Raw genomic sequence first — 24,347 nt, forward strand, 5'->3', positions numbered from 1 at the left:
AATCACCGTCTAAGAGCTTAAATGGTCTCTTATGTCGGTTTTAGACACCCATGAGATCACTGATGAGTTGTGCAGCACGTTCAAATCTAAAGAGTTTCTCTTTTTAAGCCCTAATTACACTGGAAATGTTTTAAAGATAATGCTCACTTTGTCAGCTCTTTCCTAATTCAGTGAAACTAAAAGGTTAGCAGACAGCCACAGTGGACTCCCAGTGTTCAAGTGCCATTTCAAAAATAGCTTCATTAAGTGCTGCAATACGCTGGTTCTTAAATAGGGGCTCGTGGGAGATTATTCCTGCTACTATCAGCAGCTACTGTCAGCAGAAAATCTAAATAATCAAAGTTTTAAGTCAGTCTTGAATCAAAATGTTTAAACGGAGGCTGGAAGAGAAAGAGAGAAACTCTGTGCCAGAGATGAATTAGCCTGGATGAGACGCTGTCCCACATTCAATGGTGGGAAAAGTGGAGCAGCGTCGTCGTCCTACAGGTTCATGCAGACGAAGTGGGTCACCGCCGTCAGTCACAGCACCAAGGTCAACCAGCAAACGCCTCAGCCAATCAGAGACGGAGGCTGTCTTTCCCTCAGGACGGCAACAGGGAGGAGACCGCATGTCGCTGGTGAGGCTGCTTGTAGAGCCTCAACGGGTCCAGGAACGAGTGCTCATACTCAGCAAAGTAGATTCAAACAAAATGAATGGGTGAAGCAACAAAAATACACAAATGAATGAGTGACATGCATCCAGAGTCGATACAAGACTATTAAAGTTGACATAAGTCTCCAGCTTCAGTCATGACCTGATGGATTTTCATTTTCTTTGCTAGAACACTCAGAGATCATCTCAGAAGCAGTTAACATTACATAATTATCCAAGATACATGCAGGTTTATGTGTTTTATGTCTCTTCTATGTGTGCAATTATCCCCTCCAATTATCCAGCTCGACTGGAAAAAAACATCTTATTAAAAGCTGCATCAGAGAACATGAAGGTGTTTCAGTTGAAAACAGCTGGGGAGACATTTTTCTTCTTTAAATTCTATTTAAGGTCTTTCACTTGAGTCTAATGGGAAAATGAGTCCAAACGTTTGACTGGGGCTGTACACAGGTTTAATAGTTTTTATTTACATGATATCGAAACTACCCAAACAGGTTGTTGTTCCTTAATTTTGCCAAAATAAAACGTTTTGCTCTAATCAAACTTTAAAGACAAGCTGCCTCTGTGTCTCACCATGGAGGGTTTGCTCTAGAGCAAGTTCATAAAGTCGAGCTTTTAGGTGTTACGCCTGAAGGCGTCTCATTGGACGAGTTGAATTCTAACCAAAACAGGAAGAGCTGAGTCCACTACTAAATGATGTGATTTTTTATGTCTGGTCACTCAGACAGGTGATTCCATCGTTAGTTCAGGCTTTCATTGGTTAAAAGTTGAAGAAAAACTGTCTAACAATCTCTTTGTCTAATTCCATATTTGCAGTAAAACATAGCCTCAGAGCTTATACTCTAAGATTTCCTTTTCCTACGTCTCCCGATGGGCCTGGGAACACCTCAGGATCCCCTGGACGAGCTGGAAGAAGTGGCCTGGGAGACGGGAGGGCTTCCCTGCTTGGCCTGCTCGTTCCACGGATAAACCAAACAGAAAAACGGATGGATGAAGACGTGTTGATTTGAGTGGGATTCCTTGTGAGGACGTAGTTTTATTATAAATATAATAATATTTATCCCTCTGATGTATGAATTATTAATAAACACACATTTTGTCTACATACCATGTTTAACTTCTACAGACATGTACAGTGATGCTTTAAACTTATTAGACTTTTCATTAAGTTAAATATGTTGTCATATTTATATTATATAAATATTCTATAAATTATAGCTGTATCTTCTTCTGTTGATCACTGAGGCAAACTTGGTAATTACATTGTATGTATATATATATATTAAATTTGATATCTATTTATTCTACAGTGAGTAGGAGTGTATTTGGATGACTCAATAATTGCTCTTTTGCAAACACAGCATCCATCGTTATGCATATACTAGAAAACAGCCTGTAAATGTTTGTCCACTGTAATGGGTCAGGATGCACGAAAGGGTTAAACATACATATAAAATCATGTTTAGTCTCTGTTGTGTTCAGCCTGACTGTGTATTTTGCTGACTGCTAATATGTGCAGCATGTGGGCTGACATGGCGTGTGGGGTAGGTTTGGCTTTTAAGTTGGATGTGATAAACTGTATCTCCAGCTAATTGTTGTTTTATATGTGGACCCAGAGAAACTTTACACAAATAAAGAAATGACCAGGTGGTCACTGACAGTCTGAAACTAGAAACTAACAACGGGGCACTGGTGAAGACTCGATGAGCACCTGCCTGTCAGCGGTCAGCAGGCTGAGGCTGCAGCTCCTAATCCAGCCAGGAATTAGCTCAGCCTAATCCCACCACGTAGTCACAACCCCCTCACTCCCACCACAGAGGAAACAACTGATCCAGCCACTGTCTGAGAGACTCCAACTGCTTCTTCTAAGCCATGAGACCAGCATGGAGCGTACTGGTGATTGCTGCCTGTCTGGATCAGAACTGCAGACTCAACATTTCCACTGATGCTGACTCAAACATCTGCTGTGTCAAAACACTCAACAACTCAACGCTGACACTTTGTTTTCTTCTATCAGACTTGAGATGAGCCTCTACGATCAGAAATCAGACCATAATTATCATTTATTGTTTCAGAACATTGATCTTAATAAGTTAACAATGTTTACATGTTTCACCAGTAATGAAACGAATGAATCACCAGCAGTCTGCAAACAACAGAATTGAAATGATTTCCAGATCTGATCCAAATATCAGCAGGAATGAAATAAATGAAGACATAAACACGTGAAAGGAGTTTTGGAGCGGTAACGCCTCACAACAAGCCGTGTTTCCACTTCCTAGTGACTGATTTCTGCTTCAGCTTCTGCTCCGGGAAACATGGTGGCAGCTGGCTCGCAGCAGGTCACATCCCAAATGTTTTGTAGGCAGCGCGGACGACTGGAGCCATATGTCCAACGGTGCCACGTGATGCACCCGTATTGGATTAACCACACACACACACACACACACACACACACACACAAAACCCTAAATACTGCCTTCTGTTCAGAATACTACCAGAGTCAACAACACTCAATGCTTCTGTTGCTGACAGGACGTCCTCTGATTGGTCAGCTCCATGAGACGTCCCAGCTCAGGGTTATCCGGTACTTCAGATGTATTTCCATCGAGTTAGATACATGTTCTGTATCTAAGTCCAGTTTTCAGATACATGTATTTTTCTTCAGTGCTCATATGAAACATGAATCTTTCTACATATATCTCAAGTACTGGTTTCTAGTCCCGCTATGCTGCCAGTCTGTCTGTTTCATCGTTGGTAAAACTTAAGTTGTACTTTCATTTATTCAACGATGATGATTTAATGTAAAGAAAAAAGGTAAAATTTAACAAACTCATACAACTCTATGATTTCAAAAGGAAAGTACGAGGGGGGGCTACACAGTACACCCTCTCAGCCTGGACCTACGGCACCAAACGCTTCACAGCGAGTACTTTTACACCAGTAGGGGGGATGAGGCTCTGTCCTGCATCACCGGGTATAAGAACAACATGCAGCATGAAGTTTCAGACAAGACTCAGAAATGTTTAGACGGTCAGCAGACAGGAATCCGACGGCATGGATGGAAAGTAAAACCGGTTCATTTAGGTGCACCAGAGACTCACACAGTGTCATCAACTGTCTGTTAGTATTTTAGCTTTTCAAAACCTGATTCATCTGAACCTTTATATAAAAGAAAGAAAGAAAAAGACTTTCACTGGCCAACTTCACCATATTTACAAAATAGAAACTAATCTAGAATTTGATGCAAAAACATATTAATAAAATATGTCATGGTCCTTGTGTATTCCAGTTTCAGGTTCCAGTTCTGGTCCTCTTGAACCCGTTTGGCTGCACTGGTCCTGGTGTCATGACAGCTTCTCCTGCAGTGTTGCTGGAAGGTTCTCAGACTGCTCTGTAGCTGCTGAAAAACTTCCATGAGCCACTCTTGCTGCACCGCAGATGCTGCTTTTATATCCAATCCTGGGTGTTTTTCCAGGATTCTGTTACATTCTGCAAACTTTTGCACTTTCTACCTTTTTTTGAAAACTTTTTATTATTCTGTTGCTGGCATGAAATCCTTCCCTTTGTTCTGTTTGTTAAAAGAATCTACAAACTGACTATGAGAAATGACTGATCTTCAGAAAACTTCCCAGCGTACCAGGAAATGGAATTTGTGTCATAACATGGTTATTTGCCTTTTGCTGCTCCTGTTCCAACATTTTACAGATGTGCTGCTGCCATCACATTTAAAATGAGGTCATATTTTCCATGAAATGGTAAAATGTCTCAGTTTCTTCATCTGATTTGTTGTTTATGTTCTACTGGAAATAAAATATGTTTTTAATCTACATTTTACCCAGCATTTTATTATTCTTTTATAATATTTGAGGCTATATCATGTCCCAACCATCCTGACTAATCGCATTAATCCTAAAATATGTGTTTTCTATTTTACTGTGGTTTAATATTTTCTCTCACATGACATCAGGAGAGCTGACAGATGTGAAACACAGCTGTAGCTTTAATTTAATAATGTGGAGTTCAACTAACAGCAGCACTGTGGGGATGAGCTCACCTGATGTCACTCAAAAACACCACAGTCCGTTCACAAAAACTAAAGCTGCTGTTCAGTTGGCAAATCGATGCAGAGTTTTCAGTGATTTAGTGGAGAACAGCTGCTCTTCCAGGAGTCATTTATCCTCCCTCTGACACATGCACTTCATCTGACGATTAATAAAGTTTGTTTAATTCAGTGCTTCCTGTTTCATGAGGCTTGGCGCCGAGTCGCTGTCTGACCTGCAGATAAAATGAATAAATAACTGATTTTTGCCTCTTTTGCAGACTGACTAGTTAGAAAATAACCAAAACATTTTTAGCTACTTGCTGGAAACATTTTGTCTCCTTTGCACTGATGCAATTTCACCCACAAACTGGCTGTAACTTTTTGGTGGCCCAATTTACAAAATTATAAATAAGAGTGCAGGACTGCAGTTCCCCTCCATTTATTTGGTGACACTCAGTATCTAAAATAAATGCTTTCACACCCCGCTGCACTCAGCAGGAAACCAGAGCAGAATTTATGTGAAGCAAAGCACTGATTTAGTGTTAAAACAGAAGACTGCTCAGCTTTCAGCTGTGCAGCGAACATGTGAAGCTGGTAGTGCAGCCAGCATGAAACCAGTCCAAACGGAGCAGAATGAGAGTGAGGAGTGTGAAAGCTAAAAGTCAGCAGCAGCCTTCGAGTGTGTGAAGGTTACAAATACTCATCGCCTGAGGAATACTAAAATAATAGTCTTCCTGTATGACCTTGAGCAGTGTGTGCATGTGTGTGTGTGTGTGTTTCTGGTCACTGTAGCAACGGTTACTAAGCAGCACAAAGAGCTGCTTGGAGGATGATGAGGGCGCACAATGATCGGGGTGTAGCGCCTTTTAACAGCAGCAGGTGTGAAACATTATCGTCTTCTCTCAGTCTGAGTCATCCTCACACTCACCTGGAATTAAAAGTTAGCTCACGCTGAAAGATCTGCAGCAGATTCTGCCTCTGCTCACGACACCATGCACAAAGTCACGGGTACTGTTTGAAGAACAATGATAACATCTGTACATGGTGACATTTATAAGAGAAGTTCAGCTCACTGTTTCCTTGTTATAAACTCTTTATTTCCTCAAACAATCCTCATCAAGTTCCTCTCTCATTTACCTTTTAACATGCAACAATAGGGGGGAAAGAACTACGTGAACAACAAGCAAACATCCAGTAAATCAAAGTGCAGCAGGTGGAAACGGCTGTTATGCAGCTGGATGGTTCACAGCTCTGCAGGAGATGAAGGCTGGTGAAGACCAGGACATCACTCTGATATCAACACTGGATTTTCCTCGATTGGAGAATCCACCTTTTAAAATGAGCGGTAGTTTTCTGCTAACGTTACTGCTGATGTAAGAGTCTACGCCGCAGCTCGTCTGCTGCGCGTCAGTGTCAAATGGAAAACTGCTTCATTTCCTGTCAGAACGAAATATTTTGTGTCATCAGAACATTTGAGGCGTCTGCTGTCCATGTTTCCAAGTTCACTCATCTCACAAGCTTTATGTCCAAAGCAACGAGCAGCAGGAGGAAAATGAAGTTTATTTCATATCATTTTTCAACATTTCATCACTAAATGAGAAATGATCTATAAGCGAAAGGATCTAACTTTGCTGACTGCGACCACATCTGTGCCATTTTTCAACAGCAACAAAAACTGCAGCAAATTTAACAAAACAGGGAGGAATGAAAATGACTGATGATGAAAATCATTTTGTAATACACTTTATCCACGGAAGCTGAGGGCGGCCGTGCTCGACTATTATTCTTTTTTAAATTGTTATCTTGAGATGATGAGTTATTTTTCTCATTACCTCCAGATAACGAGGATCGTATTCTTGTGATAAAGGGATCATTGAGCTTGTTATGGAGAAAACAAAGTCTGAATGTTTGTCTCACTGTGTTCGTTCTGAGATGAACCAGGAGCAGCTCCAGCAGCCTGGCCTCGCGTTATCTCAAGAAAACAAACTTTGGTTTTTACCCCAGGTAAAAAAAAAAAAAAAACCTGGGGTAAAGCCAGATAAATACCAATCATGAACAGAAATTAGAATCACAATAGAAATTGTGATTATAAATTAATGTTCTTGTGAATAACAACATGATCAATAACTAATCATACTTTGTGAGTCCAAGCAGACAGAAGGTATCATGACAAACTTCACTAGTGTGTTGAAGGGTGTCCCACAGGGATCCGTCCTGGGACTGCTGCTTTTCCTTTCTCATAATGTAGAATATACCTGCTTTTAATTACACATATATGTTTTTATCATGGCTGTCTCACATATTCTGTGTTTGTTTGAAGGGTTGTTTTGTTTCTTCAGAAATTAACACCTTATGTGTGCAAACTGCAGTGTTTGAGTAACCAATAGAGGGCAGCGTAGGGACCAGTTAGACTGGATATAACGTCGCAGGGTCAACAGGTCAAACCCAGTTGGGATAAGGGCCATTAAATTTGCTGCTTCTCTGAGAATCAGCTACAGAAATACTGATCTCAGTAAACATACTGAGGTAATTCAGCATGACTTGGGGTAAAACCTATTCAAATGTGCATGTTTTGACTGAATTACATTCAAATTCACTGTTGTTGATAATGACTAATGTCCCTTTAATAATTGTGTGTATCTCTTTTTGAACTTCATGTAAATTGTTATAAATCTAGTTATAAGTTTATGTCTGTAAATGGACAGCTTCCATCTCAGCCTGAACCCTCTTACAACAGATTTCTTTTATAATGGAATATTCTCAGTTCAGAGTTTTAAAAGGTCCAATAACATCTATATGAATAAACTTAAGCTTGATGGATAGTTAAGTACATGTTGGCAGGATTTATCCTGTATCTGTTTATATAGATATTGTCACAAATTGTAATTTTTCTTACTGTGATTGCTGTCTTTATCTTATCCTTTCTTGTCTGCTATGGAGCGACTGTGTGCACAAAATTTCCTCTGGGATTAATAAAGTATTCTGATTCTGATTCCAACACACCTGACTCAAATTAACGAGTCATTGTGCAGAACTTCATATTCTGTTTGATCCATATAATTTGAGTCACGTGTGTTAAAGCAGGAAACATTGAAAACCTGCAGGACAACAGCCCTCTAAGACCAACTTTGGGCACCCCTGGTGTAGATAAACGAGATAAATTGCGGGCTATGGGATGTCCCATGATGCACTGGGCTTACTGTATTTCTTTTCTTTCATAGCAGGAATCCCTGGCTTAGAGTTATGCCCCAACCGCTCCAGGCAGATGGTCATCCTTCCTGGTTGTGGTTCTAACTGAGGTTTTCCTTCCAGGTTCAGGTTCTGATGGATTTTTTTCCTCTCCACTGGCGCCTTATGTAGCTCAGGATGGAGGATTGAATCAAAAAGAAAATTTGATCTAATCCACTGCTTCCTTTATCTAGACAATTATGTTTATGGTTTATATGAAGACAGATATAAATCGGACTAATGTGGATCATATATTATATTTGTTTTAGTTGGATTATAATTGGACTATAATGAATTGGACCATGTCTGTAAAAAATAACTTGAAATGACTTTGTTGTGAAGTGGTGCTGTACAAATTAAGCTGAATTGAATAAATCCAGAATATATTCTGAAGGGTAAATTTTCTTGGTGAAGTTTCTTTGCATTGCAAGTGTGAGAACATTAAACAGACGCAGATGTAAAGTTATAATTTAACAAGCTCATTTTTCAGATCACTGTTCATGGAAATAATTCAGCTGCGGATTTAGATTGACACTTTGCAGCTGAAGGCACTTTTCTGTATTAATGAACAATAAAATGAGTAGTTTTCTTACACTCACCGGCATCATGTTGGCTGCTCGCCTCTCTGTCGCATCCACGCTGCAGCTGAAACCATCAAACCGTTCTTCTCTTCAGCGGACCCGCTACCATCATATTTAGGATAATTTCTTTTATTCCAGCTCCCTTTAAACCTGTTGCAGTGTTCCAGCGGGGCCCTCTATCTATTTCTTCTCTGTCCGGTTCCTCCTCTGGAGCAAAGAAAAAAAGCTGATTTGAGAGAAGAGAAAGAGGAGGAACCAGCTGAAGAAGCAAACGGACGTGGAGCTGAAAACAAAGCGCGGCGGGCGGAGCTGAAGCTGCTCCCTGCTGGGCTCTAATCCTGCTCTGCATCCGCGATCAGTCAGGCTCACAGCGCGTTTGCACCGTTCAATCAACGCAGAGCGGGTACGAGCACGAGCGGCGCAGGTAGGAACACATTTCCGGGATATTTTTTTCAAAATAAAAATTATTACATCTAAAAACACGATAGAGTTTTTCACACCTCCATCTGGAGAATACTGATCGAAATTGAAAAAAAAAGAAAAACAATATACACTCACTATACACCTTATCAGGTCCACCTGTTCAACTTCTTGTTAACACAAATATCCAATCAGGCAATCACATGACAGCAGCTCAATACATTTCGTCATGTAGACACAGTGAAGTTCAAACTGAGCACCAGAATGAGGAAGAAAGAGGCTTTAAGTGACTTTGAACGTGGCATGGTTGTTGGTCTGAGTATTTACTGGGATTTCCACACACAACCATCTCCAGGGTTTCCAGAGAATGGTCAAGCGAGCAGCAGTTGTCTGGACCAGAATGTCTGGTTGATGTCAGAGGTCAGAGGAGAATGGACAGACTGGTTGGAGATGATAGAAAGACAACATGAAGTCCAATAAGCACTGGTTCCTACCAAGGTCTGCAGAACATCATCTCTGAACACGCAACACTTCCAACCTTGAAGCAGATGGTCTACAGCAGCAGAAGACACACCGGGTGCCTCCTGTCAGCTGAGAACAGGAAACTGAAGCTACAATTCACACACACTCACCAACACTGGACAATAGAAGATGGAGAAACGTTGCTTGTCTGATGAGTCTCCATTTAAGCTCCACATTCAGATGCTAGGCTCAGAATTTGCTGGAAACATCATGAAAACATGGATCCATCCTGCACACAAATGCAACAAACCGTTTAGTTGTCAGTTATCTCCTGATTAGGAAAGATTCAGCTTAATTACACCTTATTTTAACCCACAACACGTGAATGGATTCATGATCATTCCGCCATCTGGCTTTTGATGCCCGTGCATCTGGTTAGGATGCCTCCTGGACGCCTCCCTGGTGAGGTGTTCCGGGGATGTCCCATTAGGAGGAGACCCCGGGGGAGACCCAGGACACGCTGAAACGATTACATCTCTCGGCTGGCCTGGGAACGCCTCGGGATCCCCCGAGCTAGTGAATGTGGCCAGGGAGAGGGAAGTTTGGGTTTCCCTGCTTAGGTGGCTGCCCCCGCGATATATATATATATATACACTCTGAGTTTGAGCTGTTCATAATGCACAACTTCATAATTATGTAACAAATTTTTTTTAATGTATTTGGAAGTATTATATTTACTTTAATAATTTAAAAAAAACAAAACAAAAAAAAAAAAAAAACGCAGACACTCGCAAGACACAAAAAGAGAAGGGAAAACTCGGAAGAACAACCCGAGGCTTTATTTTGAAACCGGAAGTGTTGAACGAACATCCGTTCCTACCAAGATGGATGCACGTGGATGACGGATTATCGACAATAACTATTCTAACAGCAGCTTTCTGTTTAGGTATTTCAGCTCTAATTTTTCTGAACTATTAATGAGTTTGAAATAAGAAAAACTGATGGAAATAAGAGAAGTGATAATAATACGCGAGCTAAGTTTTCTGAGCGAACCTCACGCGCGTCAGCTGGAAACTAAATATTTCTATTTAAATTATTTTACGTTTCACTAAAGATGTTCTGTTTCTAAAACTCATCTCGCTAATCTTTAAGGTTACATGTCATAAATGTAAATTCACCTTAAAAGAGAACATTGTGCATGACATGTTTCCGCTTGCAGTGTGTAAACAATGTTGGTGAAGGTTGCTCATTTTCATATTCATAACTTTATCACAATAATGACTTTTATTACCCAACAAAGACCGAATGATAGTGTGTCTGTCAATTAGACAAAAAATGGTTATATTTAAAAGGTGTCTTGTAATAACTTACCGATTTGTAAAAAATTAACAAAATTCTACATTTTTTGTAAAGAGTTTGGTGAACGGTCATCTGTTCGATGAGAGGGCTTTAATTACCAGTTTGAGTCATTCATCAGGTGTTTGCTGGTTTAGTCGGGATGTTTTACTTGTTCTGTAATAGAGAACAATGCGTTTTTACATTATTTGAGCACTGTTGCTAAGCTAGTATTATGCAACAGCTGGTTAGCAGGTTACATTATACCAGACCAGGTTTAATAATAATTGGGAGAATTTTATCTTTCAGATTTATCTTTCATTGAGGAAAGTTTTCCTTGCTTTCGTATTTATTTCTTACATCTGCATGTCTTTTCCTAAAGGGCTAAATTGAAGATGAAGGGCAGAAAGAATCAGAAGCATGAACTGGTGGACTCAAAGAAGAAGAATGTGGCAAGCAGCACCGATGATGACGACTCTGATGTGGAGAAGAACTTTGCTCTACTAACCCAGAGAGGAGGAGAAAGTGGAGGATCTGAGGAGTGGCACCATGGAGGAGCAGAAGAAGATGAAGCTGAGGAGGAATTAGAAAGCGAGGAGGAGGAGGATTCTGACGATAGTTTAGAAAAAGAGGAAAACGAAGGGGAATCTGAAATTGGGGAAGAGGAGGAATCTGATGATGGCGAGGAAGAAGAGGAGAATGAAATCAGTGAAGCCTCTGATGAAGAAGATGATAATGAAGAAGGTGGGAGCAGCAAGATCCAGACTAAAGATGACATCAGGAAAGGTGAGAACGTCCACAGCTTCTTGATTTCAATCTCTGAAAGCTGCTCTGAGTGAAGACGTTGTACAGGTGGGACTACATTCGGAGGCAGCCCACATGTAGAGCTTTACAACGTCACATATTTTTACTTTTGAAGGATCCTCATGTCATTGTTACTGCGCAGTAACCCGCAGGAGTCGATGATATTACTAAAAAATTTTATCACAACATTTTTCTAGAATAACTTGATGACGATACTCAGGGCTTAAAGTACTCCAGCACCGTGCCGGATCTCCGGCGTGCAGATTTTGTGTTGAAAAATCAAAGAAAAAGACAATTTCATGGCTGAATGTGTGCACTAGAGATGTCACCATTACAGGTTTTGTTGGTACAACTATTAATAATCATGATTTTACGATTGTCAGGATTATTCTGTGTAATTCATTTCCCAACATTAAATGTGTAAGATCACATTAACACTCCGAACAGGTCTTTAATTTTTCTTAATTTTTTATTAGGGCATGTCAAAATTAACACATTAATCCAAAGAGATTAATCTGTGGAATTAAGCCATTAACATAAACATAAACAACACAGTTATTACTCATTCCAGATTAAAAAGATTTTGGGCATATCAGTGTTTTGTCACAGCAGTCAACCCAGTCCACTAAAAACCACTTCATCCTCGTTACTGATGAAGATTCTGACAGCTGTCCAACCTTACATTTACAGCATGACCCGTTGGATAAATCACATGACTTTGTCTTCGTTCGGGGGGGAAGTTGTGCTGATCTGCTGTTACGCTTCAGACATGATCGTTGATGGAAAGTGACATTATTGAAGAAGTAATTAAATGTGGCATTTAATACCACGATTAATTGTAAAATTAAATAATCATGACATCCTTAGTGTGCACTAACGGGGACAGTTGTCACTTTTACTTTATCTACCAATGATGTGAGAGGAATGCAGCTTTGCTTTCATTTAAACACACTATTAACCTAACAGAAGCTGAGCGGGGCCCCAGAAAATGAGCAATCCAGCTTTAGTCCAGACCAGGGGTGTCAAACTCTGCAGGTTTTAAATGTTTCCCTGCTTCAACACACCTGACTGAAATGAGGGGGTCATTGTGTAGAAGTTGACAAGAAGCTGTTGTACTTAGATGTGTGTGCAGGAACATAACAAAAGCCTCCAGGGTGGTGGCTCTCGAGGACCGGTGTTTGACCCTCCCTGGTCTAGAACGATGTTGGACTGCAGATATGATACAGCAGAGGCGTTCGTGAACAGCTGTAAACGTCAGTGCTGTTGGTGGGATGGAGCGAAATTACTGAAGCTGGTTTTTATCTGTTATGGATGCCAGATGTTTTTCAACATGCTGTCTGCAGGCTGCTGGGACCGTGCACACCTGCGTGGACGTGCACGTGTTTGAATGTTTGAGCATCGGGTGGAGGAGATGAGTCTGAGATGCTGTTGTTTAAATCAGATAAATAACTGGACCGGGACGGTGAGTGTGGGTTAAGGTTCGTCAGCCTGACGTGAAGTGAGATTCTGATTTTGTGATTTATACAAAGGGAGATTCCACTACTTTTTTTTAGGCACTTTGACGACATAAGACCAGGTCCTGATGAAAACTGCAAGACGAAAGATGTTCAGATCTAGACTGAATTATTGTACAGTGCATGTAGATTCAATAACACAGCTTCTGGTTTGTAAAACCTTTATTGTATATTTAAAAAAAAATGCATGTAAGGCTCATTTATTTATTTCTGTACTATTTGCATGTAGACCACATCAGACCTGGGGTCACTTCCAGAAAGCCACAAAGTGAGAATGTCATTCTGAACACGCGACAAGTAACAGATCATTATATGGTGAAAATATTTTAATAATAATAGTGTTTTGTAGATATCACTGTTTTTTGTGACGGAGCTGAAATCAGCTTTCTACGTCCTGCACAACCCGACTCATCTCTGCTTTGCTCCGCCATGTTTCCCCGTTCGCTCGCTGGCTGTGCTGTATGAGGCGCGTGAAAATTCTATTCTATTCTATTCTATTCTACAGTCATTTAGCAGACGCTTTTATCCAAAGCGACTTACATTTGAGAGGAAGAACAACACAAGCATGAATTCAAACAAGATGGGACGTCATAATTAAGTGATAGTCAGACCGCTTTTGAGTCCAGTTGGACCCAGGTGCTGTCATGTAGTGCTAGTGCAGTGCATATAATTTTTTTTTTTTTTTTTTTTTTTTTTTTTTCTTTAGTCATTTTATTTAAATACAGGATCACGATTTCATCAAACAATATCAACTAGGTCATAAGTGCATGATTTCATCACATAATATCAAATTGGGCATAAGTGCATGATTTCATTACACAATATCATCTTGGGCATAAGTGCACACAGCTTCTTCAGTACTTGGTTGAGCCAAAAAGCTGGACAAATCTTTCTGACTCATTTAGTTAAGCTAAATGTGGAAATGCTCCTTAAACAACTGAGTCTTTAGCTTGGTCTTAAAAGTGGATACGGACTCTGCGGATCGGACGGAGTTTGGTAGATCGTTCCACCACCGGGGAACAACAGAGGAGAAGAGTCTAGCTACTGATTTTGCGCCACGTTGTGGTGGGAGCACTAGGCGTCTTTCGCTGGTAGAGCGTAAGTTTCGAGAGGGAGTGTAGCTCTGGATTAAGGAGTGAAGGTAGCCCGGAGCCGTTTGGGTTATTGTTTTGTAAGCCAGAAGCAGAGCTTTGAATTTGATGCGTGCTGCAACTGGAAGCCAGTGAAGAGCAATTAGCAGCGGAGTGACATGAGCTCTTTTGGGCTGGTTGAAGACCAGACGTGCTGCTGCGTTCTGGATCATCTGCAGAGGTTTAACTGAGCATGCAGGCAGGCCAGCCAGTAAGGAGTTGCAGTAGTCAATGCGTGAAATGACCAGAGCCTGGACCAGGAGCTGGGTCGTGTGTTCAGTCAGGTAGGGTCTGATCCTCCTGATGTTGTAGAGAGCAAATCGGCAAGACCGGGAAACCGAGGCAACATGGTCCTTAAAAGTCAGCTGGTTGTCTACCATGACACCAAGATTCCTGGTAGAAGATGTAGGCACTAGTGTGATTGAGTCAAGCTGCACACTTATCTGTGGCGGTAAAGAAGGACTGGCTGGGAAGACAATAAGCTCAGTCTTGGACAGATTTAGCTGAAGGTGGCGATCCTTCATCCATGCAGAGATATCAGCAAGGCATGCTGATATTCGCATTGAGACTGTTGTGTCATCAGGTGGGAAAGAAAGGAAAAGCTGAGTGTCATCTGCATAGCAGTGGTAGGAGAAACCATGAGAGCTAATGACTGCACCGAGTGAGGAGGTGTATAGGGAAAAGAGAAGAGGGCCGAGCACCGAGCCCTGAGGCACCCCTGTTGTTAGCCCATGTGATCTGGACACGCCCCCTCGCCAAGATACTTTGAATGATCTCCCTGTGAGGTAGGATGTAAACCACGAGAGGACAGATCCTGAGATGCCAAGCTCTAAGAGTTTGGAGAACAGTATATGATGGTTGACAGTGTCAAAGGCAGCCGACAGGTCCAGCAGTATAAGGACTGAGGATTGACCAGTGGATCTGGCAAGCCGTAGGGAATCAGTAACTGACAGGAGAGCAGTTTCAGTAGAGTGACCTTGCCTATATCCAGATTGATATGGATCTAACAGGTTGTTGTCCTGGAGGAACTGTGAGACCTGACTGAAGACGGCACGCTCTAGTAATTTAGACATGAATGGAAGCAGTGAGACCGGCCGGTAGTTTTCAACCTGGGCTGGGTTGAGTGTGGGTTTCTTCAGCAGCGGGGTAACCCGAGCTTGCTTGAAGGCAGAAGGAAAGACACCGGATTTAAGAGAGGAGTTGATAATATGAGTTACTGCAGATTTGACTGTAGGTAAAATGCTCTGCAGGATGTCAGAGGGAACAGGATCAAGAGGACAGGTTGTGGGTTTTGAGCTGACTAGAAGTTTAGAGACTTCGTCCTCATTTAGAGAGCGGAAGGAGCAGAGTGAGGCACCAGTAGCTGGTTTGGTAAGGCTGAGTTGGTCATGCTCAGTGAATTGGTTACTGATGGTAGCAACCTTTTCAGTGAAGTAGGAAGCAAACATTTCTGCAGTCAGCACAGTGGGAGGCTGAGCAGGTGGTGGAGATAGAAGAGAGTTAAACGCCATGAACAGTTGTCGTGTGTTGGGAGCATTGCGGATCTTGTTCTGATAAAAGGTTATCTTGGCCGCCTTTAGGCTGGATGTGAAAGTTACAAGTTTTTGCTGGTACTCAGACAAGTTAGCGTGTTCTTTTGATTTGCGCCACTTTCTTTCTGCCGCCCTGAGTCCGGCTCTGTGATCCCTTAGAGCCTCTGTGAGCCATGGACTGGGAGGGTTTTGTCTGGCTGGTTTTGACACCAGAGGACAGAGTTTGTCCAGAGAGGAGGCGAGAGAGGAGCAGAGTGTTTCTGTAGCCTCATTAACAGACAGTAAGGAGAAGTCTGAGTGGGAAGGGAGGGTAGAGTAAACCTCATCAGACAGCTGTGTAGGTCTGAGGGATCTCAAGTTTCTGCGGTAGGACACCATTTTTGGAGCCACCTGATTGACATGAGGAAGGAAGACAGAGAATTTAACCAGGAAGTGGTCTGAGAGGTGCAGCAGGGTGACGGACAGGTCGGCTGTGGAGCAGTTTCTGGTCAGCACCAAGTCAAGAGTATTGCCAGCTTTGTGTGTTGGAGGAGTCTGAACCCGTTTGAGATTGAAAGAGTAGATAAGAGCCAGAAAGTCAGTTGCCTGTGGTTTGTCAATGTGAATGTTCATGTCTCCCATGACAATTAGTGGTGTGCCATCATCAGGAATGTCAGAGAGAATCATGTCCATTTCAGAGACAAACTCAGCTATACTGCCACCCGGAGGGCGGTAAATGACCAGAATGTATGCAGTGATGGGTGTAGAGACCTTTACTGCGTGATACTCAAGTGATGAGCAGTTAGCCATAGGACGGACAGAAGTTAAGTTCCACTTTTTAGAAATAAGAATGCCTGTTCCACCTCCTCGTCCAGCTGAGCGAGGTGTTTGGCTAAATTCTGCATTGACAGAAAGGGCAGCTGGTGTAGCTGTGTTTTCTGGACGGATCCAGGTTTCAGTCAGGGCTAGGACCTGAATGTCAGAGAGATTTATCAATGAACCGATAAATTCTGTTTTGTTAACTGCGGACTGACAGTTCCAGAGACCAAAGGTAACAGAGGGTGTGACTGATGTGCATGCCATTGGAAAGGACAGGTTTTGCGGATTGCAGTGTCTATGGGTGACACGTCTTGGTCTGTACCCATATCTGACAGGGATGGGTTTGAAGCACATTGTGCATTAATATAGTTGTGAGGAGCGTTAAGCTTGTGCCTTTGCTCGGCGGACTCGCGCAGGTAGACTCGCAGGTCTTTACCCTTTGTGGTCGTAACCCGACGTGGGCTGACACAAAGGCTGACGCCTCGCTGACGCTTCAGCGCACCATGTGTGGAAAAGTACCTGGAGCTGACACAGCTGAGCACACTTTGCTTGATTGCACCCGGCTGAAACCGCCTCTATCTGCTTTGCCCTGAGCAGTACACAGTGGGTGTGACCCGCGTCACGGCCTCAACTGGTTGAAGAGAGAAGGTGCTAACGACAGAGCCCCACACCAGCAATGTAAACAATAACCCGAAACCAAGACAGAAACTCAAGCAGTAAACTCACCTAACTGACTGTCATGATGATGTCATCACGTCAGAAATGTGTGACATTATGACATTTCATTCCTTACTGATATTATTGTGAACAAGATTATATGGCACTCCCCTCGTAGCCAGAGATCACATCGGTACAAATGTCCATGAAACAGGCTGCGTCCTGGTGGCGAGAGCAGTGGAATAAGCTTCTGTTTCTGAGCTAAAAGTTTGTAAAATGGAGTTTCTGCCTGTTGTTAACATCCATTCAGGCTGATTAACACCTGAACAGTGTTAAAAACACAGGTGTGAGGCTGCATTGTTATATTCAGACATTTAAACATTTTAGATTCACCTGGTACACAATTACTGCACTTTTTTTTTCTAACTGGTATTTCCATAAGTAATTATATATATATATATATATATATATAGCTATTAATTATGCTAGTGATGGAGTAATCTGTTGATTATTCTGATAATCACATAATTGGATAAGTAATAATTTAGCGTTTTATTTGACTTGATCTTATTTTAAGTGGGCTTTAAGCATGTTTAAAATGTGATCTTTGAACACACCTGCTTGCTCAGGTGAATGTGCTGGAGCCATCTGGATGAAACTGTTGAAAATGTGACTCTTCGTTTAAATTTTACTCTGAAAAGGGTAAAATTGTTTTTTCATTATTAGACGTAAATAAATGGAAGGAGTTTTCTCCGCAGGGTGGCCGGGCTCTCCCTTTGAGATAGGGGGAGAAGCTCGGTGATCCGGGAGGGGCTCAACGTAGAGTCGCTGTTCCTCCACATCGAGAGGAGCCAGATGAGGTGGCTCGGGCATCTGGTTAGGATGCCTCCTGGACGCCTCCCTGGTGAGGTGTTCCGGGCACTTCCCATATGGAGGAGACCCCGGGGAAGATCCAGGAGATGCTGGAACGACTACATCTCTCGGCTGGCCTGGGAACGCCTCGGGATCCCCCCGGACTAGCTGGTGAATGTGGCCGGGGAGAGGGAAGTCTCGGTTTTCCTGCTGAGGCAGCTGCCCCCGCGACCCGACTCCGGATAAGCAGCAAAAAATGGATGGATGGAAATAAACTAACAACAGTGGATTTAAACATTTATTTATTAATGAGAAGCGATGTTTCCACCTGCTGAACCTACTGACTGCAATCCAAAGAATAACTTACCTGCTGTACAGTATTTATATTTACACACATTTATCTCCACTTGTAATCATTGATTTGATTGATATGCTTTTGCAAAGGTGAGAGAGATATGACCAGTTGGGATGAAGATGTGATCTGACTGACGAGCCGGCGGCGTACGTTAGATACTTCCTGTTGAGATGTCGTAGCAGGGAGGGCGTTGGGGTTTTGGGGGCATATTGATTGTTATGGTCAAAAGCAATGAAATGGCCGGAATTAAAGAAACAAAATTAAAACAACAAATAATGAGGTAGCAATGTGTTTTCACTTCTCGTTATGGAGAAAGTCCCGCTGGCAGCTGTAAAAAATCTGCTGACTGCTGTGCATTTAAAGTAGCACAATGCAACTTTCTAAAAACTCTGTTTCCGACTCATTTTAATTCCACAGTGATGTTTATTATGTACAATCCAGGAGCCGTCGTTGCTCTGCAGCCCTTCATAACTTTATGTATCAGCTGTTACATAGCATCATGTAACAGCTGAGTTTTACTCTACGCACCACATCGTGTGGTAGGACTGGATATCAGCACACCGGCCATTTTGAACACACCACAGCTGATTCATTATTGGAGAAAGAGAGAAAAAAGAGAAAAAGAGTCATCATCAGACTGACTTTTATTGACTTGAGAAATCTCAGAGAAGATGAAGATGATGCTGGGTTAAGGCCCATTTATGCTCGACTCAGAAGACGAATACGCAGACGGATGGGCAGTTTCGTCCGTCTTCTGCATCGGCTATAAACATAATTTGGTCCGTTTTCAGAGAGCTTAGCTACCCGTCGCTTTGTGCAGAAGACGGACAGAACCACCGGAAATCGTGGGGGTAGTGCTGAGCAGAATAGCTGATGTACGACCAGAGAAAGACACAGACCAGAGATGAAGAAGATGACCAAGAAGGGAACAAAAAAAGCAGAAGAAGAATGAAGATGAGGACAACAACTGTAGAAATTTTGCGAGCTTTTGAATTTATTATATGCAAATGTTTAGGGCATGTCAGGCGGTAGGACAAAACTTTATAGCGACGCATTACTGCCACCAAACGGTGCCTGAATCTAATGTCGGCTCATGGAAGTGAACTCCTCCGCTAGTGGAGGAACTGACCATGGCAATGCAAAACGCACATGAAGTACGGGGACGACAACGTATGGCAGCATTTGAAATGAACTACGCTATTCACGCATGTAAGGCAGCATAAATGGGCCTTTAGCTGTCGTTAGGGAGACCTGAGAGAAGAGACAGGATGAAGATGAGGCTGCATTAGCTGTCGTTAGCGAGGGGGAAGGTCAGTTCTGCTCCTTAAACCAGATGTTCAGTGACCTAACAGCCACTTAACTCTTATCTGGTTCAGTCTGAAAACAACTCGGATGAAGCGCCTCTACTTATTCATCAGTGTTTAGTGTTGCAACGCTGTGGTGGACCAGTTACTGCCCCCTGGAGGCTGGAGGTTCACTGATTGCTGGTGATAACAGACATTTTTGAGGCTCTTTTTACTCCAGAGGCCACAGGAGGCTGTAGATAGACAGATGCACACTTAAAAACAAGCTTGTCCAATAAAACTTATTAAAATTTATTATTCAGAAAATGAAACAGATGAATGGGTTCATCACCCTGCTAGTGAGGACCTGATAAAAATTGCAAAGGTCTACTAATAAACAGTTCTTTACTCTGTTCTCATCCCGGTGCAGAACTGTCCAACATGTCATTTGAGGACATCATGAAGCTACAGAACAAGGTGGGAACCAAGGTTTACAATGAGGTGGCCTACGGCAGCAAAAAGAGTCCAGAAACCAGCAAGAAGAAACGGCTGAACAAGAACCGGTGAGTATAAGTTTTCTCTTACCCTCTAAGTCTGGCTGCCTGCTCTGTAAGGAAGAGTCTGCACAGTCTACATGTTCCAGATTATTAACACGTGTTTGTGATTTTAGACCGATGGAGATCTCAGCCAAGAGGCCAGCACCCTTCCTACGTCAGGTCGTCCCCGTCAAGAAACCAGTGAGTGGAGAAAACCTTTGGTTTTAAGGTCAAACCCTCAAATCTGACGAGTGCCTCTGAATTGCTGGTTTTTCTCTTGTAGACGCTGAGAGATCCTCGATTTGATGACCTGTCTGGGGAATATAAACCTGAAATTTTTGAGAAGACTTACAAATTCATTAATGATATTAAACAAAGAGAGAAAGAGGTGAGCGAAGAGAAACAGAAGCTCGCAGGCTGCATGTGAAAAGCTGTGAGGGTGAAACTGTTAACGTGGAGTTTGTGTGCAGATCATCCACAAACGACTGAAGAAGACGAAGAAGAACAACCAGAATAAGGAGAAGCTTCAGTTCCTGCTGAGGCGATTGGTGAGGCCTTCTTCATTTCTTTATTTGTGTTCCTTTAAAGACAAGAAAAGCTCCTCTTCTGTTTTTGATGCAGTTTCAGTGGATTAAATTATTATTGTTAAACTGAGCGGTATTGAAGATTTTACCAGCTGGAGTTTTAAGTTGTGAAGATGAGAAAAACCAACAATCTGGAAACAACTCCAGAAAATGGACTGAATAGAAGAGTGTTTTTATTTTACTTCAGCTGTGAGTGTTTAATGTGTGTGATGGAGGTGGCTTCTGAATGTGTCGCCTTTCTGCAGGAGAACCAGGAGCGAGCCAGACAGCACCGAGAGCAGCAGAGAGAGAGAGAGCTGCAGTTCAAAAGGCAGCAAAGAGAGCGAGCCGGTCAGGGTGGACGACCCTTCTTCCTCAAGAAATGTAAGAACCAGTTTAACACGTCAGCTGGTTTGTGTTTACACCTCATATCTCTCCGCAGAGAAGTCAGACACCTTCACATCTCCCTCTCTGTTACGCCACAGCAACAGACCCTGTATCAAGAAAATATTTGTATCGTGATTTTTAGAAAGTCTGAGGAATAAATAAACAGCTCAAAGTTAAATTTGTGGTACTTTGATCATCCCACATGTCCCCTTTCAAGCCTTTAAAGTCCTGTACTGAAAAGAAACATCATTTTAAGCCTCTACTTCATTTAAGTTCCTCCATCTTTATATTTCCTGCTATAAAGTTTGTTCCACGCGTCACAGCTGCCTCAGACTGCTGGTTTGTTCATGTGGGAACACGTTAGCTGGCATTAGCTGGCAGCGTCGCATGAATGAACAAGCAAACATCTGTACGTCTCCTGAGATGTAGGGTTTGCTGCTGCAGACGACCAGGTTAGAAAACTGGCATTTAAGGGTGGTACTTTCAAGCCGTCTGTAGGAAAACACATTTTCAGGAAAATTAAATGTGGATTCATTTGATGACAAAGTGAAAGATGTGGGATAAAAGGATTTTTGGGACGACGTTCCAGTAAGATCCTGTTGCTTTATTGGTCAGGCTGAAAAGTGTGACTTACTCCCCCTCCTTATATTCTCTGGTGGGCTTTGCACCAGTGGGGGATGCAAAGCCCATCAAGAGGGTGGGAGAGAGTGGAGTTACTCTAAATTTTCACACAGTTCAGATCTCAGATAACATGTTGATGTTAAATTAACCTGCAAATATTGGATCTATTTTCAGCTGTAATACGACTCAGAAATGACGTAGATCCAGTTTGTTCAGCTGTGTGATGGACATGAAGTCTCAGCATCTCCTCCCCGGGAGAGTTTAAAATACCAGGATCTGTCTGATTTTCAGCTTGATGAAGCTTCATATTGTCCGAGATGCATTCTCTGCTGGTGGGAATGTGCACACCTGTGTGCACGTGCTACTTACTGCATATTGAGGTGAAACCATAGACTGTATATAAAAGATGGGCGGAGCCTCTGTGACATCATCCGTAGGGTTCTGAAGCCCAAAAGTGAAGCTCATTGGGCATTTCCTACCATCGCCATCTTGGCAGCGTCCCGTCTGCTGTCGCTCCCAGAAAATACAAAAATGGGCAAAGTGGCGGAGCTGAGAGAGGGGTGGGGGGGTGTGAGCTTGGGGGTGGATGATTGACTTCCATCATACTCTGAGCTGTCTGTAGCTAAGAGCTAACTGAACCAATTCGGATCTAACGTGAGCTAACCAGCTAATGAAGGTTGGCTGGTTAAAGCTAAGGCACGCTGTTAGTCGGCTAAAAACCGCGGTTGTGCTACACTCTCCTTTCTTGCCGTGGATATTGGATACATGTCAATCACAAGGACACGCCCCTAATTATGCCGAATTTTAAGATTAAATAACATCCAAACGGATGAGTTAGAAAAACAAATCACCCCCCTCACAGTTTTCGTGAAGGTAAACTTGACCTATTAATCCTAAAATGTTTTTTGTACCAGGCTTTAAACATGTTTATTTCTGCTGTGAAGTTGGTCTTTTTAACATGGGAGTCTATGGGGATTTGCTCTGTTTTGGAGCCAGCCCCTAGTGGATGAGGGCTGAACTGAAATTTTTTGCACATAAGCTTCACATTTCCCCACCGGAGGCTGCTGCTTGGGTGAAACTCTGCTGTGTGCAGAAATCATGTAGAGAAAAATGAGGGGCTGTGGTGTAAATCAGATAAATAACGTTGTGTTTAGCTTTTACTAGAAGAAAAAAGTAGAAACCTGGTTTGGAGGAAACTTAAGCTTTTTGGCCACAGGTTGCATCATGTAGTTGGTAAATGAAGCCGTTCACAGCTCAAATTTACGTTGGAATATAGAGCCGTTCATATTTACATGTGGTAAATCTTCCATCTCAGGTTAGAAATATGTTTATTTGAACACTGAACAGAAGCTGGAATTTAAAAGATTAAAAATCAATATTGGTCAGAAAAATCACAATTAGTTTTTGTTCCATATTGTTCAGGTCTAGTGTCGACATGCTGGGTTTTTTTTTTTTTTTTTTTTATGTGTGTTTCAAATATTTTTTCCCTCCATCTTTTTTAGCTGAGAAGAGGAAGCTGCAGCTGGTGGAAAAATTCCAGGAGCTGAAGAAGAGTGGTAAACTGGAGAACTTCCTGAGCAAGAAAAGGAAGAGGAACGCTGTGAAGGACCGCAGGAAGCTGCCCAGACAGCTGCAGAAGAAGGAGGCCGCCTGAAGGTCTCAGTTCCTGAAAACACCCGAAGAAGAACCAGCTGAGAAGCGAGGAGACCTTTGTCCTTCTGCCATCCTGTAATGAAGCGACTCACCCTGCTGATGGCGCTGTTGGGCTTCATCTCGCTGTCAGGGTTAATTCATCTACTGTTGCTAACAGATAAATCTTTTTGGTTCAGGAATATTTAAGTCTGAGATGCTCCAACATGTCCAGGTATGTCGTCATGATTCAGCTGTCGCTGTGCAAAGCAAAAGAATCTCATGATGACATTTTTTACTTTCACCTGAAGATTACACCAGATTTGTTTGTGTCTGTGAAAAAGAATTTGAGTAAATAGGATGTTGATAAAAAAAGCTCTGATGGGTTTTTCCTCTGTTGACGAAATGTTGCAGATAAAAACTGAAACCTTGTGTAAAATAATCTGATTTTCATCCTGATGTTGCACAACTGATAAACTAAACATGTCTGAGAGAAACCAAACATTTTCTTGTTTTGCATTCTGGAAATAAAACCATGTTTTTATGATTATTGATAAGCTTGTGTGTGTTTCCAGTATGTTCTAGTAACTGATTTCTTCAGTGTCCTCCATCACATGAAGACCAGTTCATATCGGAACCCTTCAGGGAAAATTTTTGTCTTTTTTTTTTTTCAGCTCGCCTTTTGGCCACTATTTTTGTTGTGTTTCCCCATATGTAGATGATTTTTTGTAAGAAAGTGTTTCTTTTGAAGAACTTTAAAATTCCAGTTTTAATTTTATTTGAAGGTCACTGGGAACAAATTTACTACCATTTTGCACCATTTCCCATTGACTACCATTAAAACCACATTTTTTTAATCTCTCAACCATAACACCATATAGTCATGCATTCTCTATTCTCAATGTTTTATTTTAGAGGGAAAAAAGTAAAATTAGTCATTTTTAACATTCATCATGACATAGT

General features: G+C 42.1%; 2 protein-coding genes across 2 annotated transcripts in view; one reads left to right on the top strand and one right to left on the bottom strand.

Annotated features, from left to right (window-relative positions):
• Positions 1-8,912, bottom strand: part of LOC121638342 (apoptosis-stimulating of p53 protein 2-like) — a 32,767-nt gene extending 23,855 nt beyond the window's left edge. The window contains exon 1 of the mRNA XM_041983068.1: positions 8,525-8,912. Within this exon, the coding sequence (XP_041839002.1) occupies positions 8,525-8,533 (9 nt within the window). The 5' untranslated portion in view covers positions 8,534-8,912. The remainder of the gene's footprint in view (positions 1-8,524) is intronic.
• Positions 8,913-10,231: 1,319 nt separating this feature from the next.
• On the top strand, positions 10,232-23,727 carry rrp36 (ribosomal RNA processing 36). Its single transcript, XM_041983100.1, has 8 exons — positions 10,232-10,334; positions 11,106-11,509; positions 20,079-20,211; positions 20,319-20,385; positions 20,468-20,572; positions 20,655-20,732; positions 21,014-21,131; positions 23,258-23,727. Exons 2-8 carry the CDS (start codon positions 11,119-11,121, stop codon positions 23,407-23,409), a joined length of 1,044 nt encoding a protein of 347 aa, XP_041839034.1. The 5' UTR covers positions 10,232-10,334; positions 11,106-11,118; the 3' UTR covers positions 23,410-23,727.
• Positions 23,728-24,347: the final 620 nt, after the last annotated feature.

Source organism: Melanotaenia boesemani, chromosome 4 (genome assembly GCF_017639745.1).
Source record: "Melanotaenia boesemani isolate fMelBoe1 chromosome 4, fMelBoe1.pri, whole genome shotgun sequence".
NCBI lineage: Eukaryota > Metazoa > Chordata > Actinopteri > Atheriniformes > Melanotaeniidae > Melanotaenia > Melanotaenia boesemani.

Bases quoted from the DNA above. Each gene is read 5' to 3' on its own strand.
- rrp36 (XM_041983100.1), top strand. From the start codon at position 11,119: ATGAAGGGCAGAAAGAATCAGAAGCATGAACTGGTGGACTCAAAGAAG. The intron at 20,212-20,318 runs GTGAGTATAAGT...TTGTGATTTTAG, and splicing joins AAACGGCTGAACAAGAACCG to ACCGATGGAGATCTCAGCCA. The intron at 20,386-20,467 runs GTGAGTGGAGAA...TTTCTCTTGTAG, and splicing joins TCGTCCCCGTCAAGAAACCA to ACGCTGAGAGATCCTCGATT.